This window comes from Pelodiscus sinensis, chromosome 2, assembly GCF_052426305.1.
Source record: "Pelodiscus sinensis isolate ZL-2025 chromosome 2, ASM5242630v1, whole genome shotgun sequence".
Lineage (NCBI taxonomy): Eukaryota > Metazoa > Chordata > Testudines > Trionychidae > Pelodiscus > Pelodiscus sinensis.
The window spans coordinates 115005163-115021397 of record NC_143053.1 but is presented as its reverse complement, the minus strand read 5'-3'; the positions used below and the strand labels follow the sequence as shown (position 1 = coordinate 115021397).

The following is a 16235-nucleotide window of genomic DNA, read 5'->3' as shown; positions in this document are numbered from 1 at the left end:
GAAATACGAAAGTGGGCTGCACTTGCACAATAGGCAGTTTGGTGAGACGTCAAATTTATTATTAGTTTGTTTGGTTGTTTTTAATTCAGGGACTTCTGAGAGGTTGTTCTAAGTCTGCTGTAAAACTAACCTGAAGAATAAAGTTTTGTTTAAAAAGTCTTTGCACATCTTTACATACAGTTAGATAAAAAGTATTTGACAGTTTCTTGGCCTGATCTGCAGCTGTTCCATGTACAGCTGTATCCCCTGGAATTAAATGAGATTTTCATGTGTACAGCAACTAGAGGAGTGCAGGCCAGAATCTTCATGTATAAAATCCACTCTTTACCATTGAAAAGAGCTGAGATGGTAGCCACTGAAAATGAGAGTTCAATTCAGAAAAGCACTTACATACATGCTTAAATTTAAGCACATCCAAAAGTCCTGTTGACATCCAAAAGCTTCTGTGCTTTGGTCAAATGCTTAAACCTTAAAACATGTTTTACGTACTGTTGAAGATCAAGACCAGGAGGAAGCTAAATATTTCATTGTTTTCTCTTACACCCAGAAAATGAAAACAGACCTAAACCAGAAAAAGGCATTGCTGAACACCTTGGAGACTGAGCTGCAGAATGCAATGCAGATCCACTCACAGTCTAGCCAAGCTTATGTCCTCTATGATTTGGACCTTGGGAAGTACACTGACAAAGTCAGCCAGATAACAGATCGTTGGCAAAGGGTAGAGAAACAAATAGACCACAGGTTTGTCTATATTTCCTAATGGTCCTTTCCCTCTCCTTCCATTGTTCTTGATATTGTGATCATCATCTTGTCATAGCTAGAAGAAAAATATTGTGCTGCTGTAACCAGCATTTGGGGAATTTTGGTTGCCTCTGCATAGAGTTTTGTTTTATGGACGTGGGAAAAAGACATGCTGTTTTTTCCAAAAGTAGGACAAGCATGCTTAAAAGGACACTGTCAAGTAGGATGGGTCCAAAAGATAGAGTTTCGTTGGGTGAAGGGAGGTTTATTTACCCTAATATAGAAATAAATATTCTTGAGATTTTTTTTTTAAATGTAACTGAAAATAGTTGATAGTTTGGATTTAAAACATTCCCCTTCAGTGTTTTGTCACTTGACCTCTGCAGCATTGTGTTAGTGCATGAGAGCCAGAAAATGACACTGATTAGAAAAGAATGAAATTGAATAATCTGTATTCATTGTTTGGGTTGAATAAATTGCCTCCTCCTTCCCCCTCCCCCTGCTCAAATTGAAACTGCATAAAGAGTAAAAAGGAAATTAGATTTTTAAAATAATATTTCATTTTTAACAAACTGGAGTCAAATCCTGAAGTTTTTACTTCCGGCATTGGTGCTGGAACTTTTTTTTTTTTTTTTTTTTTAAATATAGTGGGGATGCTGAAGGCACAAACTGAGTATGGGGGGGGGGGGGGGTTGTTACTACCTCAAGATGGGGGATGGAAGGGGATAAAGGTGGAGGAGTAGCACTTCCAGCACACCTAGTTCCCAGCACCTATGACTTCAGGCCGAATTCTGCTCTTACTTACAGTTAACAAGCCAGATTCTGCTTACACTGATACAAATCCAGAATAACTTGATCAGTGGTCCAGGTCATGATTTAAGGTCTATCAAACCCTTCCAGCCTGCACCCCCAAAGTTAACAGGAGCGTCTCCAGTGACTTTGGTGGGAATTAGATCAAGCACTCATGTGGTATCCTCAGTAGGGATGCTTAAATGTGTGTAATTAAATCACTGTGTAACTGCTAAAAAAAATTCAGCAGTTACATGCAAAGCAGCAGTCAGCTCTCTAGGAGCCTGTGTGTAACAGAACATTAACCAATGAGCCTAAGGTCATCAGTTAACTGTTTACATGATTACGCTTTCACATCCTTAATCCTCACACAAGAGTTAGACAGCAAAATCCACATCAAGTAACTACATAAGTGGTCTGATGTTAAGAATGGCTGAGAACTCATGATTTGCACTGACATTTGTAAATAAGAGCAGTTATTTAGGTACCTAAGTATGAATTTAGATGTTAAATTCAGCATACAAATTTGAAAATGTTGATCTTAAGTTGTCTTTTGGCAGCTGCTATTTTACCTCTTGTACTAATGAGCACAAAGTGATGGAATTGTTTATACATTAGAAAACCGTGATTGTACTTTTCACATTAATTTTTTTTCTCTTTTCTAGATCTTGGGATCTAGAAAGACAGGTCAAACAGCTGAAAACTTATCGTGATTTGTACCAGGCTCTGAACAAGTGGATCTGTGAAGCTAAGCGCAAGCAAGATACTATTGAGGCTGTGAAATTAGGAGATTGCAACACCATCATAAGATATTCACAAGAGCAGAAGGTACATGAGATGTTACTGCAGTGTGTTCTGAGAGAGAGATTTTTAAAAAGTATTTATAATAATAGCAATTGTCTTCATAGCAGTGACTTGTTTTGAGTTGGAAAATATTTGATTACTACTCCTCCCTCCCGCGGCCCCCCTCCCCCAAAAGCCAGAGGCAAAAAGATATGTCATGGTTTATATGGTGTCAGTTGAAAAGTTGGTTAAACTAAGCCATGTGAGAAATGCAGCAACCATCCTGAGATGCTCCCCCAACTGGCTTACAATATTTCAGAATAGCACTTATGCCTAAACATGGAAAATACTCTTCTTATTTGCTATTTCCATTTTTGGGTCTGTGACTACTATAGCTTTCTTTTAAAATGCGTGATTTTACTCCTATCTGTCATACAAATCGGTCTCTCTACCGTCTACTGATATCCAGTCGATGTACCAAATCTTTGGCCTCCTCCTTGGTTGTCTTCCCTCTGCAGTCTTGCAAGGGCCATCCAGCCATTATGACTCTTAGGGCCTAATATGAAAATCAGGCTGACCTATGTATTTTCTCAGTGTTGTTCATAAGTATGACATTATTAGGGTTGTTACTTCTATGGTAATTGTCATCCTATAAATAAGGTAGATAGCTGACAATCCTAGAGGTCCCACAACAGGACACTGGATTTCATGGCCAGTCTGTTCTGATCTGGAAATACTGTCCTCCAACTCTTTAAAATACTGTGTCTGTCACAGCTGAGTCCTTGCTATGGGTTGAGTGTTGAGAAATGCCAGATATTTCTGCGCCAACTCATCCCTGCTCAAAATAAAGTATAATTTTGCTCTCATAATTTCTGAACTATTTTCAGGGGGAATAAATGAAAATCCTAGTGCCTCCTAGAGTTCAGGGTCAGGAATGGTTTTGTCCTTAGGCATTAAACTGGGACTCCAAAAAGACTAGGTTCAGTTCGTGACCCTGCCACTGACTTTCTGTATGTTGTTGTTCAAATCACCTATGACCCGACTATGAAGTTTTTCCTCATACTGGTGAGCACTTACTGTCACAAATAGTCCCATTGCAGTCCACAGTGCTACTCATGTGAGTAACTGCCCATGGCTTGGCTTTACAGTTTGGCCCCCAATCTATGTGTACCTCAGTTCTATGTAAAAGGAAGGGAGAGGAGCAGTAATACTGTCTCTATTGTGCAACAGCACAGCCAAGCAATGAGCACAGACCCTCTTAGACTCACACCCACCCACCTCCTTGCACATCACCACCTTTGAACTTAATCCAAGGAAGTCTAATTGATGTCAGTTTTATGATGAGGTACAGCAGGAAAACCAAGTTTAAAAAAGTGGTTTTGATGGATAGAAGCTAAAGCCAGGCACTTCTCAAATCCAGAGGTTGTTACTCAGTCCTTGGGTATGTTTCCATTGATATCAATGAGCATTAGTCCATAGAAGGGCTGAGTAACAGTAAGGGTTTTAGGGTTATGACTTCTATGGTTTCGTCATATTATATTGCAGTCACCCTTTCAAGAAAATGACAGTCACCCGCTGTTCTCCTCAATGAAGGAGAATCTTGGCAAGTGGAAATGCAGTAAGTTTTTATGTAATTTTATTGTTTCCCGGACAGAACTTGCATAGTGAAATAACAGGAAAACGAGACAAAGTGGAGGAGGTTCTCAAGCAAGCGGATCTGTGTGCAGCTGCAATTAAGGTAGACTTATTCCTGCATTTCAACGAGGAATGGCTTTTTTTTAATTATATGGACCCTCTCCTGCACTTTTCAGTTAGCTTGTCCTTAGGCAAAGTTCCCATAGTCATCCCTTTCATATTGGACTGTATGTGCAGAAATTGTTTGTGTAAAGCTTGGGGAAGGAGGATTTAATGAAAGCAATTTGTATACTAGTTACTTGCTTATTTAGGGCTATCGCGTCCATTGATTGTGGCATGCAGCTCCCACTGACATCTGCTGGATTTTTGGAAGAAGATGAAAGGCATTATATATCCAGACCAAATTTTCTACTTCACACATTAAAACAGGAGTGGACAAGAAATCTCAGGCCTCTGGGTTGCCAAGGTTAATGCAGATTAGGGGGGAAGAAGAGGGGAATATAATAGCTACAAAGGTCAAGAAAGATCCGCAGGGGACTATTACAGTGGTCTTTGGCTTTCTGTGTGGCTTGCTCTTGTCTCCATGTTTCTCCCAGCCCCATCACATGCTCTACAGTGGTAGCACTATCGTGTTTGGCATGTGTTCACATCCTTTGTGTGATGTAAAAAGACAGAAAGGAGGTGATTCTGTTGATGTTCTAGTGACAAACATGACATGGAACGATTGCACCCAGGACTCCTTCCACGTCTAACTATGTCACCTCCGTCACAGAGAGCCACGTGCTTGTCCTGTCTGCACAGCACACACACGCTCTCATCTGAGTCTCCTCTGCAGTATTCAGGGATATCAGATTCCCCCATAATCCAAAAAAAGAGGAGGCCATATGTCCTTTTAGACCAATAAATACTTGTCTATAAATACTTGTCTAAAAATCTCTGCTCCAGGAGTGGTTTCTCATCGTTCATTAAAAATGCATTGTGTTCTATTCCCATTCTTTTACAGGATTATGAATTACAGGCTGCTTCCTATAGCTCTGGTTTGGAAACTTTGCTCTGCATACCTATCAAGAGGACTATAGTTAAGTCACCTGCAGGACTGATTCTTCAAGAGGTACGTTGCTTTCCACCCCGACCTTTGTTGATTGTATTCATTCACATGAGATGTTTCATCTGGTGCTTCAGCTGATATCTGGCTAGAAACGCTTGCTGAATCCTAATTGCTAGCACTACTGTTGTTTTGGGGCCATGTGCATTTCTGTTAAACCATGCTAGTCTCTTAAGGGAAAAGTCTTCCCATCATGCCATGCCTGACTTGTCAGACATTGCTCAGGGCAGTTCCAGGGGGTTCAGTGGATAGATCCACCTGTGGAACAGCAACAAAGCTGCTCACATACGGATGTGCTTAATGATTGATCCACATTGTCATGTATCCTACATTCCAATTCTTCCTTCTGGATCACCCAATCTCCTTTCATGTCCCTGTTGAGAGAGCCCCCAGTGCAGTGGTAGTGCATCAGTTTCACTGTGGGCAAATCCCCCTTTGGAGTCAGAAAATAGGAGAGAGAAGTTCTGTGCCATTGTGACTGCTTCACTGTCAGAAATGTTACATTCCATTTTATTTTGTACATCCAAAAAAGTTAGAAGCTGCCATGGCATTCTATTTGTAATGTTTCACTTCCGCATGTCACCACTGAATAGATAATTTCTGAATCTGTTGCTTTTCAAAATAAAACTACAAGTGTGAAACCTTCCTCTCTTATCCTAGGAGCAGAGTTGAGATCCATGGTTGAAATATAGAAGTGCTGTTCCATTAAATCTCCCTAATCAACTCATACGGCAGGGCAGAACTGTCATTTCCATTTTACAGGTGGGGCACAGAGAGAGTAAGGGCAACATTTTTTCAAAAGTGCCAAAGCCATTTTTGAAAATGGAATTTTGGTTCATTAGTCACTTAGGTGCTTTTGAAACTTTTACCTGAAGTGATTTGTTCCAGTCACAAATACATGGTGATGCAGGAAATCTAACCCAGGATTTCCTTGTAGTGAGGAAAATGGATCTTGGAAAAAGGAGACAGTTTTCTCAAAAAGGGGCATTTCCCATCCCAAAGTCTCTACGGTTATCATCAGGAGTTATTTGAAGGCAAAGAATGAGCTCCATACTCTCTAAATTGATGTTTCTTGGAAGACATTTAAACCACTGAAAAATCCCGAACTCCTATTTGGTCTCATACAGCTTTCTAATACAGACTGACCATGGTTTTATTTTTATTTTCCAGGCTTCAGATATTCAATCTCGGTACATAGAGCTTCTTACAAGATCAGGGGATTATTTCAAATTCTTAAGTGAAATATTGAAGAGCATGGAGGATTTGAAGGTAACCTGCTTGTTTTATTTCCTGTACTTTCCATTGTCACCACAGTATCTGACAGTCAAGTATAAGTGGGCAAAAGCTTTCTTCCATAGTGAAATGCAAAACAAAGCATTGGAAACAAAAAAATATGCTGGATTGTATCAACAGCAAGTTACTTAAGCTTCACAATGCACTCATGAAATAGGCAAATCAATTCATTCTCCCCATTTTACAGATAGGAATAATGACTTGCAGGGCCAATTTTGAGGTGAAATAGAAGCTGATGTATATTAGACTTACCCATGAGGTGGGAATATCAGAAGTACCCCACCTAGTTGGTCAAGAATTTGGCCTAGAAGTAGTCATGCCAACCCTGGCTACTTCTGTAAGCCTCACATTTATTTATTGGGCCTGAGTCTGATTGTGTCCTTCCACTGATTTTTAGTAACTTTACTGCTGGTGTGATTCATCATGATGAGACCAGAATCAGGTCCGAATGAGAGGTCATGTGTTAGGAATGTAAGGTACATGTAGGAAAGTGATTGGTTGCAATGTAGTAAGCTCACATAAATGGGTTCATTTAAGGGCACATGTGTGCCTTTTGGATACAGCACTTCTGAAGGAGCTTCCCTAGAGTACAGGGGAAATGTGCCCAATTCTATGCTCCTTTAATGGTATATAATCCACTCACTCTGCTGTACTAATCCTGTGCTATCGAGCAGAGAAGACAACTGGGTTCCTATCTCTTGGGGCACTGTGGGCTTATAGGAGAGGGGGTTATGAATAAGGCTAATATTTTGTCTCAGATATTTTTAGTAAAAGTCCTGGACTGGTCATGGGCAATGACTTTTACTAAAAATATCCATTACCAAAATCAGCTGTGAAGTCCCCACACTGCCTGCAATGGCTTGGTAGCTGATGGGGCCTGCTCATAGCCCCAAGGTCCCTCACTGCTGCTGGAAACTCTGGGGAGTTTCAGTGCCACCCATGACAGGAAACTCTGGGGTACCATAGTCACCCACAGCAACTCCAGACTCTGAGGTAACAGCATAGTCCATGGCAGCTCCAAGGCACTGCTGCCTGTGGTGGCTAGGAGCTGTGAGCTACCCTCACTGGATGGCGGGAGGACGGGACGCTCTGCAGCTCCCAGTTCATAGGCTGAATTCATAGAGGTCATTGGAAGTTACAAGTTCCGTGACTTCTGTAACCTCCATGAAAGAATTGTAGCCTGTGGTACAAAGAGTATTAATTGTTAGTAAATTCTGGGTGGAGGGCAACTTAGAAGTGTTTTGAGGCTAAGGTATTCCATTAATTTACAACAGCATATAGTGTTGTGAGCTTTGATCTTGCCAGACCAAAAAGCTAGTTTGGGCCATCCATACTCACAGCAGGAAGAACCTTACTTTGGAAGTCATCCTATTGATTTTCCAGAGTAAGGTACTTCTTGGTGTGAAGATGGGCATCTGAATCTGTCCTGATGTGATGAAATAAAAGTCTTGCTTCTTCTTGGGCATGTTCCTTATGATTTGTGGCTGGCTATTAAGGCTTAATTTATGGGATGGGTTTGAAATCATTATCACAGCCTTTTTTGTTTTTTTTCAAATTTGATCCCACAGATGAAAACCACTAAAATTGAAATGTTAGAAGAAGAGCTCAGGCTTTCCAGAGATGCAAATTCTGATAATAGCAACAAACATAAATTTCTGGAACAGAATCTGCAGAAGTTCCAGATGGAATGTTCCCAGCTCAAAACAAAGCTCACGAGTCTGGAGGAGCTGAAGAGACAAGCCGAGATGGATGGCAATTCTACTAAGCAAAACCTGGACAAATGCTATGCTCAGATCAAGGATCTCAATGACAGGATAACAAGATTGACTTATGAGATTGAAGATGAGAAAAGGAAAAGGAAGCAGATGGAGGACAGATATGAGCAGCAGAAAAATGAGAATGATCAACTGCAGAAAACAAGACAAAATGAGAAAGATAGCCTGAGCTGGCAAAAGATAGAGTCTGAGAAGGTCATCAAGGAGAAGGAGTACGAGGTAGAAAAGTTAAGGATGCTGCTCCAGGATGAGGGCGCGCGGAAGAGGGAGTATGAAAATGAATTGGCTAAGGTAAGAAACCAGTTTAAGGAGGAGATGAGTAATTTAAAGAACAAGTATGAGACTGAAATTAATATTAAGACGACCACAATCCATCAGCTATCTTCTCAAAAAGAAGATGATGCCAAAAGTCTCAGAAACCAGTTGGATAGACTGGCAAGGGAGAACAGAGACCTTAAAGATGAGATTGTGAGGCTCAATGATGCCATTTTGCAAGCAACAGAGCAACGGAGGAGGGCAGAAGAAAATGCTCTTCAGCAGAAAGCATGTGGTTCTGAAGTGTCACAGCAGAAGCAACAGCTGGAGCTGGAGTTGAAACAGATAATTCAGGTGCGGAATGAAGACAACACCAGGTACAAGCAGGCTCTTGAGGAGGCTTCATCAACCATCCAGGAAAAAAATAAGGAGATAGAAAAATTAAAGATTCAACTTCAGGAAGAAACTAAAAGCCAATGGCAACTTGAAAATGAATTGGCTAAGGTAAGGAACAATTTTGATGAGGAAATCATTAATTTAAAGAGCAAGTATGAGACTGAAATTAATATCACGAAGACTACAATTCACCAGATTACTGTGCAAAAAGAAGAGGACACAAATAGTTACCGAACACAGCTTGACAATGCCATGAGAGAAAACAGGAATTTGTGTGAGGAAATTAGGAGACTGAAGAACACAATAAGTCAGACAACAGAGAATCTTAGAAAAATAGAAGAAAATGCTCAGCAGCAGAAAGCAACTAGCTCAGAGATCTCCCAGAAGAAACAACAGCTGGAGGTTGAGCTAAAACAGGTGATTCAGATGCACTCTGAAGAAAGCATGCGATACAAGCAGTCACTTGATGATGCTACCAGGACAATTCAGGAGAGAAACAAAGAGATTGAAAGACTGAGAAAGTCATTTGAAGTTGAAACAAGTAAGAGAAAAGATGTGGAGGAGGAAAAGAAGCAACTACAAAGAGTTCAGTTTGATCTGCAGAAGGCTAATGCCAGTGCAACAGAAACCATCAACAAACTGAGGATCCAGGAACAGGAACTGACGCGACTGAAAATTGAATACGAAAGAATTTCACAAGAGAAAAAAGGGAAGGATCACGAAAGTGCAAAGTTCCAAAGCACTGTAAAAGAATTACAGCTCCAGAAACGTAAATTGGAAGAGGAACTTGGTAGGCTGAATAAAAGTGCAACGGAGGAGTCTTCCAAGAGGAAGAAAGTAGAAGAGGAATTAGAAAGTATGAGGCGATCTTTCAGAGAGCAGTCAGTTAGAATCAACAGTCTCACTCAGCAGATAGAAGAAGTGTCCATTGTAAAGAAAAGGAGCGAAGATGACCTTAGGCACCAGAGAGAGGCACTAGATAGTCATCTAAGAGAGAAGCAGAGATGCGTGGAGGAGATAAGAAAATACACATCCGAGATTGAAACTTTAAGCCATCAGTTGGTTCAAGAACAGGAACATTTAAAACAGGCTCACCTACGAAATGAGCACTTGCAGAAAGCTATTGAAGACAAAAGCAGGAGCCTGAATGAGTGCAAAATAGAAATCGAAAGGTTTCAGTCTCTTACTGAGAATCTTACCAAGGAACACTTGATGTTAGAGGAAGAATTGCGCAATTTAAGATTGGAATATGATGATCTAAGAATGGGCAAAAGCGAAGCTGATAGTGAAAAAAATGCTACTATTGTTGAACTAAAGAACCAACTCAAAACAAGCAGCAAGCAAACCCTGGAACTTCAGGGGCTGATTAATGATTTACAGAGAGAAAGGGAAAATTTGAGACAGGAAATTGAAAAATTCCAAAAGCAGGCTCGAGAGGTATTCACAAATATTTGATCACGGCTTTACTGTCTCTCCGATGTTGTAATTGACTCAAATGGCTTTTTGAATCAATTTCATTTACTCTTTGCTGTTTTAATTATATTTGATTAATCTTCCCTTTTTGAATTTGATTTTTAAAAAACAGAGTTAGATCCTGGTCTCTTTTCTAGCTTCTCTGCACCTCTCGAGAAGTGTCAATGGGCCATAACGCTGTCTTACCCATCCAGTTGAGGATTCCCCCAGGGTGGAGGAAACCCTAGCTTCTGTACAAATTCCCACCTTACAGCCACAGGGGAAAGAGGGAGTACAAGAGAAAGTGCCGGGGCTGCAACTGTGTTTTAAGGTAGTATCCCAGAAGCTTGTATGCTCCTTGGAGACTTTCATCCAGCACAAGTGAAAAGCAGTCCTGAGGCTATTGTAAGTTGCACCAGGTGCTCAACCAGCTATGCTCTCTGGAAATGAAGAGCTGCAAAAGTGACTTAGGGACTTTGACTCTTCTCCTCCAGTGGGTTGAGCATATCTTTGTTAAGCATATGTCACTAGATTGCATGATATATTTAAGCTCACATAACTATGAAATACATAGTTATTATATGCTCTCTGTTACAAAATAATCCTTCATAACTCTGCTACCTTGTAGTTTCATTTCACATCTTCAGTGTTTATTTCAAACTACTTTTTATTCTATCATCAGTATTTGCCTTCTGATCCAGTTCTCAGCATTGTTCTTTCCCTTTGTGTATTTCATTTTACACTCCTAATATTTTCTTTTTTCATATAAATATTTCATGTCTTTGTGTGTATTTGTAGAGAGATAGACAAACATGTATATTACATACAAAGTCGATTGATTTTAATACAGTTGATGTGTGTAGAGCACGCATTGCTATATAGCTCTGTGTAAATACTCATAAGTTCTTTGAATTTGACTACCTTTAATGTAATTGAAGTTCAAGAAAAAAATGGGGAATTGAAATTGAAAATTATAGACGAGGAAAAATAAATAATGTTAATATTAATTTTAATGTACTTGTGACCACATTCTCAGATGGTGTATATTGGCAAAAGTAAATGGTGCTATGCCAGTTTTCACCAGTTGAGGATGAGGGGCTGGAGTAAAAATGTAGTCAAAATGTAACGGTCACCATAAAGTCAAGGCTTGCTTAAGCCACAGTCAGAAATAAAACCAAGACCATTTGGATGGGATGCAGTACACTTGTTCTGGTCTACAAGTGAAAAATGGGTATGATTCAGGATATGCTGGGTGGTAATAGAATAGTTTTCAGAGACGGTGTCAGAGTATAAAAAAGTATTCATAATTCTTGGATACAGGACAGGGATATTCAAAAGAAGATTTTCCAGAGCCAATAAGTGATAGGTTAGGTTATGGGGAAAGGATAAAGAACATAGTAGATGGGGAATTATAACATTTTGCTCTCTCAATTTTTTACATTTTAAATTTTAGGCCTCCACCAGGATTCAAGAATCCCAAAGTCAGTATACTCACATTATGCAAGAAAGAGAGACCCTGCTGATAAAAATAAGCACTTTGGAACAAGACAAGGCAAGGCTACAGAGATTAGAAGAAGAGCTGAACCGTGCAAAAGTTACACTGGAAACAGAGTCTCGTTTGAAACAGCGGCTGGAAAGTGAGAAACAACAAATCCTAAATGACTTAAATCAGTGGAAGAGCCAGTATTCCCGAAAGGAAGAGTCCATTAGAAAGATTGAATCTGAGAGAGAAAAGAGCGAGAGGGAGAAGAATGCCCTGAGAAGTGAGATTGAAAGGTTACAAATGGAGATTAAGAGGATTGAAGAGCGATACAAGTGCAGGCTGGAAGAGCTCAGCTGCAAAAGTCAATCAGAGATGGAGGCCGAGCGCCTCAGACTGCAAAGGGAGATTGAAAAACTGAAGCATCGCCCATGTGGATCCCACAGATGTACTCAGACAGAGGAGGACTTTGCCATTGATCCTTCCAAATTGCTGTTTAATGGGCTGCGGAAGAAAATTACAGCAATTCAGCTCTATGAATGTCAGTTGATAGATAAAAGCACCCTGGATAAGCTCCTGAGGGGGCAAAAATCAGTGGAGGAAGTTGCTGCAGACATTGAACCTTATCTTAAAGGGGCAGGGGCTATTGCAGGAGCATCTCCAACTCCCAAGGAGAAATACACTTTGTTGGAGGCCAAACGGAAGCAGCTGCTTACCCCAGAAAATACCGTCTTGCTTTTAGAAGCCCAGGCAGCTACAGGAGGTGTGATTGACCCACACAGAAATGAGTTGCTGACTGTGGACAGTGCACTTGCCAGAGACCTAGTTGACTTTGATGACCGAGAACAAATCTATACAGCAGAAAAGGCTATTACGGGATTTAAAGATCCATTCTCAGGAAAAACAGTGCCGGTGTCAGATGCCATCAAGAAAAATCTGATTGACAGGGAAACTGGGATTCGCCTGCTTGAGGCCCAAATGACTGCCGGAGGCATTGTTGACCCTGTCAACAGTGTTTTCTTGCCAAAAGATGTTGCTTTATCTCGTGGCTTGATTGACCAAGACCTTTACAGAGTCTTGAATAACCCTCACAATGCTTCAAAGAGTTTTATTGATCCTGCAACCAAGAAGGCGATCAGTTACATGCAGTTGAGAGAAAAATGCAGGATAGAACCTCACACTGGTTTACTTCTCCTTCCGGTGCATAAGAGAGGCATGTCATTTCAGGGGCTAAGGCGTCCTGTCCTCGTAAGTGAATTGGTCAGTTCTGGAATTATTCAGGAATCCACAGCAAATGATCTTGAAACTGGGGCAATTAGTGTGGAAGAAGTAAATGACAAAATTAAGGATTTCCTCCAGGGCTCTAGTTGCATTGCAGGGATCTACAATGAGGCCACTAAAGAGAAGCTTGGCATTTACCAGGCCATGAAAATCGGCTTGGTTAGACCGGGTACAGCCCTTGAGCTTCTAGAAGCCCAAGCAGCCACTGGTTTCATGGTGGATCCCGTCAGCAATATGAGACTACCAGTTGAGGAAGCTTACAAAAGAGGCCTTGTTGGAATTGAATTTAAAGACAAACTTCTGTCTGCTGAAAGAGCAGTCACAGGGTACAAAGACCCAGAAACTGGTAATATCATCTCCTTGTTCCAGGCCATGAATAAGGAGCTCATTGAGAAAGGCCATGGCATTCGTTTGCTGGAGGCTCAGATTGCCACAGGGGGAATTATTGACCCCAAAGAAAGTCACCGTTTGCCGGTTCACATGGCATTCAGTCGAGGTTACTTCAATGAAGAACTTAGTATGATTCTCTCAGATCCAAGTGATGATACAAAGGGCTTTTTTGATCCCAACACAGAGGAAAATCTGACCTACCTGCAGCTGAAAGAAAGGTGCATAAAAGATGAAGCAACAGGGCTCTGTCTTCTCCCCCTGAGAGACAAGAAAAAAATGGTACAAACTTCACAGAAGAACACACTTAGGAAACGCAGGGTTGTCATTGTTGATCCAGATACAAACAGGGAAATGTCAGTGCAGGAGGCATATAGTAAAGACCTCATAGATTACAACACCTACCTGGAACTTTCTGAACAGGAGTGTGAATGGGAAGAAATAACAATTACCGGATCAGATGGAAGCACAAGAGTGGTCCTCGTTGACAGAAAAACAGGCAGTCAGTATGACATTCAGGATGCTATTGATAAAGGTCTTGTTGACAGGAAATTTTTTGAGCAGTACCGTTCTGGAAGCTTGAGCCTTACACAGTTTGCAGACATGATTTCCTTGAAGAATGGCGGCGATGAAGTATTTAGGCATGAGTCAGTAACTAAAGCTCCCACAGTGCTGAGTGTCAGGAGTTCTTCAGTGAGAAAAAGTGGTTCTTTTTCATCACCCCTGGAGGAATGCAGCCCCATTGCAGCCATATTTGATACTGAAAACTTGGAGAGAATCTCCATTTCAGAAGCTATGCAGCGGGGCATTGTTGACACCATTACAGGACAGCGGTTGCTTGAAGCGCAAGCCTGTACAGGAGGAATAATGTGCCCTACCACAGGCCAGAGGCTTTTGCTTCAGGATGCAGTCACACAGGGCATCATTGATCATGATATGGCCACAAGACTCAAGCCAGCTCAGAAGGCCTTCTTAGGGTTTGAAGGCTTAAAGGGTAAGACTAAAATGTCAGCAGCAGAAGCAATGAAGGAAAAATGGCTGCCTTATGAGGCTGGTCAGCGCTTTCTTGAATTCCAGTACCTCACCGGAGGCCTTGTTGATCCAGAAGTTCATGGGAGAATAAGTATGGAGGAAGCCATTAGAAAAGGGTTGATTGATGGTCGGAGTGCTCAGAGATTGCAAGACACTAACAACTATACCAAAATTCTGACCTGCCCCAAGACCAAGCTGAAAATATCCTACAAAGATGCAATGAGTCGCTCAATGGTGGAGGACATCACTGGGCTGAGACTATTGGAAGCGGCTTCTGTTTCATCCAAAGGTATCTCTAGTCCATATAATGTCTCCTCTGCACCTGGCTCCCGCTCAGGCTCCCGCTCAGGTTCCCGCTCAGGCTCCCAAAGTGGATCCAGGAGAGGAAGTTTTGATGCATCAACAAGTTCTTCATATTCTTATTCCTGTTCAGCCTTCAGCAGCAGCTCTATTGGGCGTTAGTAGTCAGTTAGCAAGTGTATCTGAATTTTTAGTTTCATATAGGTGAATCTTGTATTACTTTCACTTAAACAAAGCAAACTGGTTTGTGGTGATATTATTATTTGCTTGGGTGCCGTGACTTCGGTGGAAAATAAAGTCATGCCCAAACTAAATCATAAAGTCCTTTCTGGGTGTGTTTAACTTCTGTACTCTTCTTAAAAAGCTGTAAAATGTTTCGGGTGTAGACTTTTGAATAGAAGATTGCAGTACAGCAAAACGCAACCAAGTGATGAATTTCATTTTTTAATGTTTGGATTTTTGATTAATCTCTTGTATATTTTGCATGGGCTATTGTTTGCTTCTCCCATTTCCATACCCTCAAAATTTGTAAGCTGATAACCAAGATTTGAAAATATTTGTAACTGTTTTAATTCTCCCCTCCCTCAGGCTAGCCATTTTATTTTAGTTTGTTTTTTAAAGAGAAGGAAAATGCATTTCCTCATAAGTTTGATTTCTGGTCAATAATATGAGAAGCTGTAGCCTCTTCCCCAGATAATGTACTTGGTTGACTGTTCATTTATAATTTCATTATTGGGGGGGGATTATTATTAGCATGTACTTTCTTTCACTATATATTTCCTATATTTTCTACTCATTTTGCATGGAAAATAAACATGTAACACCAAAAAAAAAAAAAAAAAAAAAGGCTGACTGCTGCATTCTGGCAATAAACTTTTAAACTTTTACAGTAGTTTGTGGTTTATTTTAAAATTCAGACATGAATGGAAGGAAGAAAAGTAGAGCGCTTTTATTTGCCAAAAGAGAACAATTGTTCGCTGTGCCTTAATTACTATAAAAATTCATGATGTTAACTCTTGGGACCCAGAAACTTTTGTCAGTCCCATATCTTCATGAGCATAGACATCTAATTCTGCATTTTCCAAAAGAAAATAAAGACATGAACAATGGCCCCAAAAGCAGAAGGCCACTTTTCATATCTGATTTCAGTTAAGCACAGAGGATTTTTTTTTTCCTCACCAGTGTTCCAAGTGTGTTATTTGCAACACAAGCAGAACACCTGGGAGCAGATTTTTCTCTGCAGGAGGGTAGCCATCAGCCAGCACAAAGACAGGTTTAGCCAAACACAGGATGATGGCCCAGCATGAAGGGATCTTTGTACAGCAACTTTAGTAGCTCCTGTAATGCCTACATATATGTGGCTAATGCAGAGGGCCTAACCTGTGAAATGGCATTTGGCGGGGACGTTTTTGTTCCCTGACACTCTGTGGTTGCTGTTACAGTTCCACTGGGGCTCTTGGCATGCAACACAAGTTATGGTCTCCTTTAGACTGCTTTGACTTGCACTGGTCTCATCCTCCTACTGTAAAGT

At 40.8% G+C, this 16235-nt stretch overlaps 1 protein-coding gene across 2 annotated transcripts in view; it reads left to right on the top strand.

Moving 5' to 3' along the window:
- The window catches only part of DSP (desmoplakin), a 52464-nt gene extending 36875 nt beyond the window's left edge, over positions 1 to 15589 (top strand). The window contains exons 18-24 of one of the 2 annotated variants that reach the window (XM_006138788.5): positions 548 to 741; positions 2196 to 2358; positions 3968 to 4051; positions 4952 to 5059; positions 6224 to 6322; positions 7915 to 10209; positions 11678 to 15589. In XM_006138788.5, coding sequence (XP_006138850.3) covers positions 548 to 741; positions 2196 to 2358; positions 3968 to 4051; positions 4952 to 5059; positions 6224 to 6322; positions 7915 to 10209; positions 11678 to 14866 — 6132 coding nt within the window. In that variant the 3' untranslated portion in view covers positions 14867 to 15589. The remainder of the gene's footprint in view (positions 1 to 547; positions 742 to 2195; positions 2359 to 3967; positions 4052 to 4951; positions 5060 to 6223; positions 6323 to 7914; positions 10210 to 11677) is intronic. The other variant, XM_075921286.2, reaches the window with a different exon arrangement.
- The last annotated feature ends 646 nt before the right edge of the window (positions 15590 to 16235 follow it).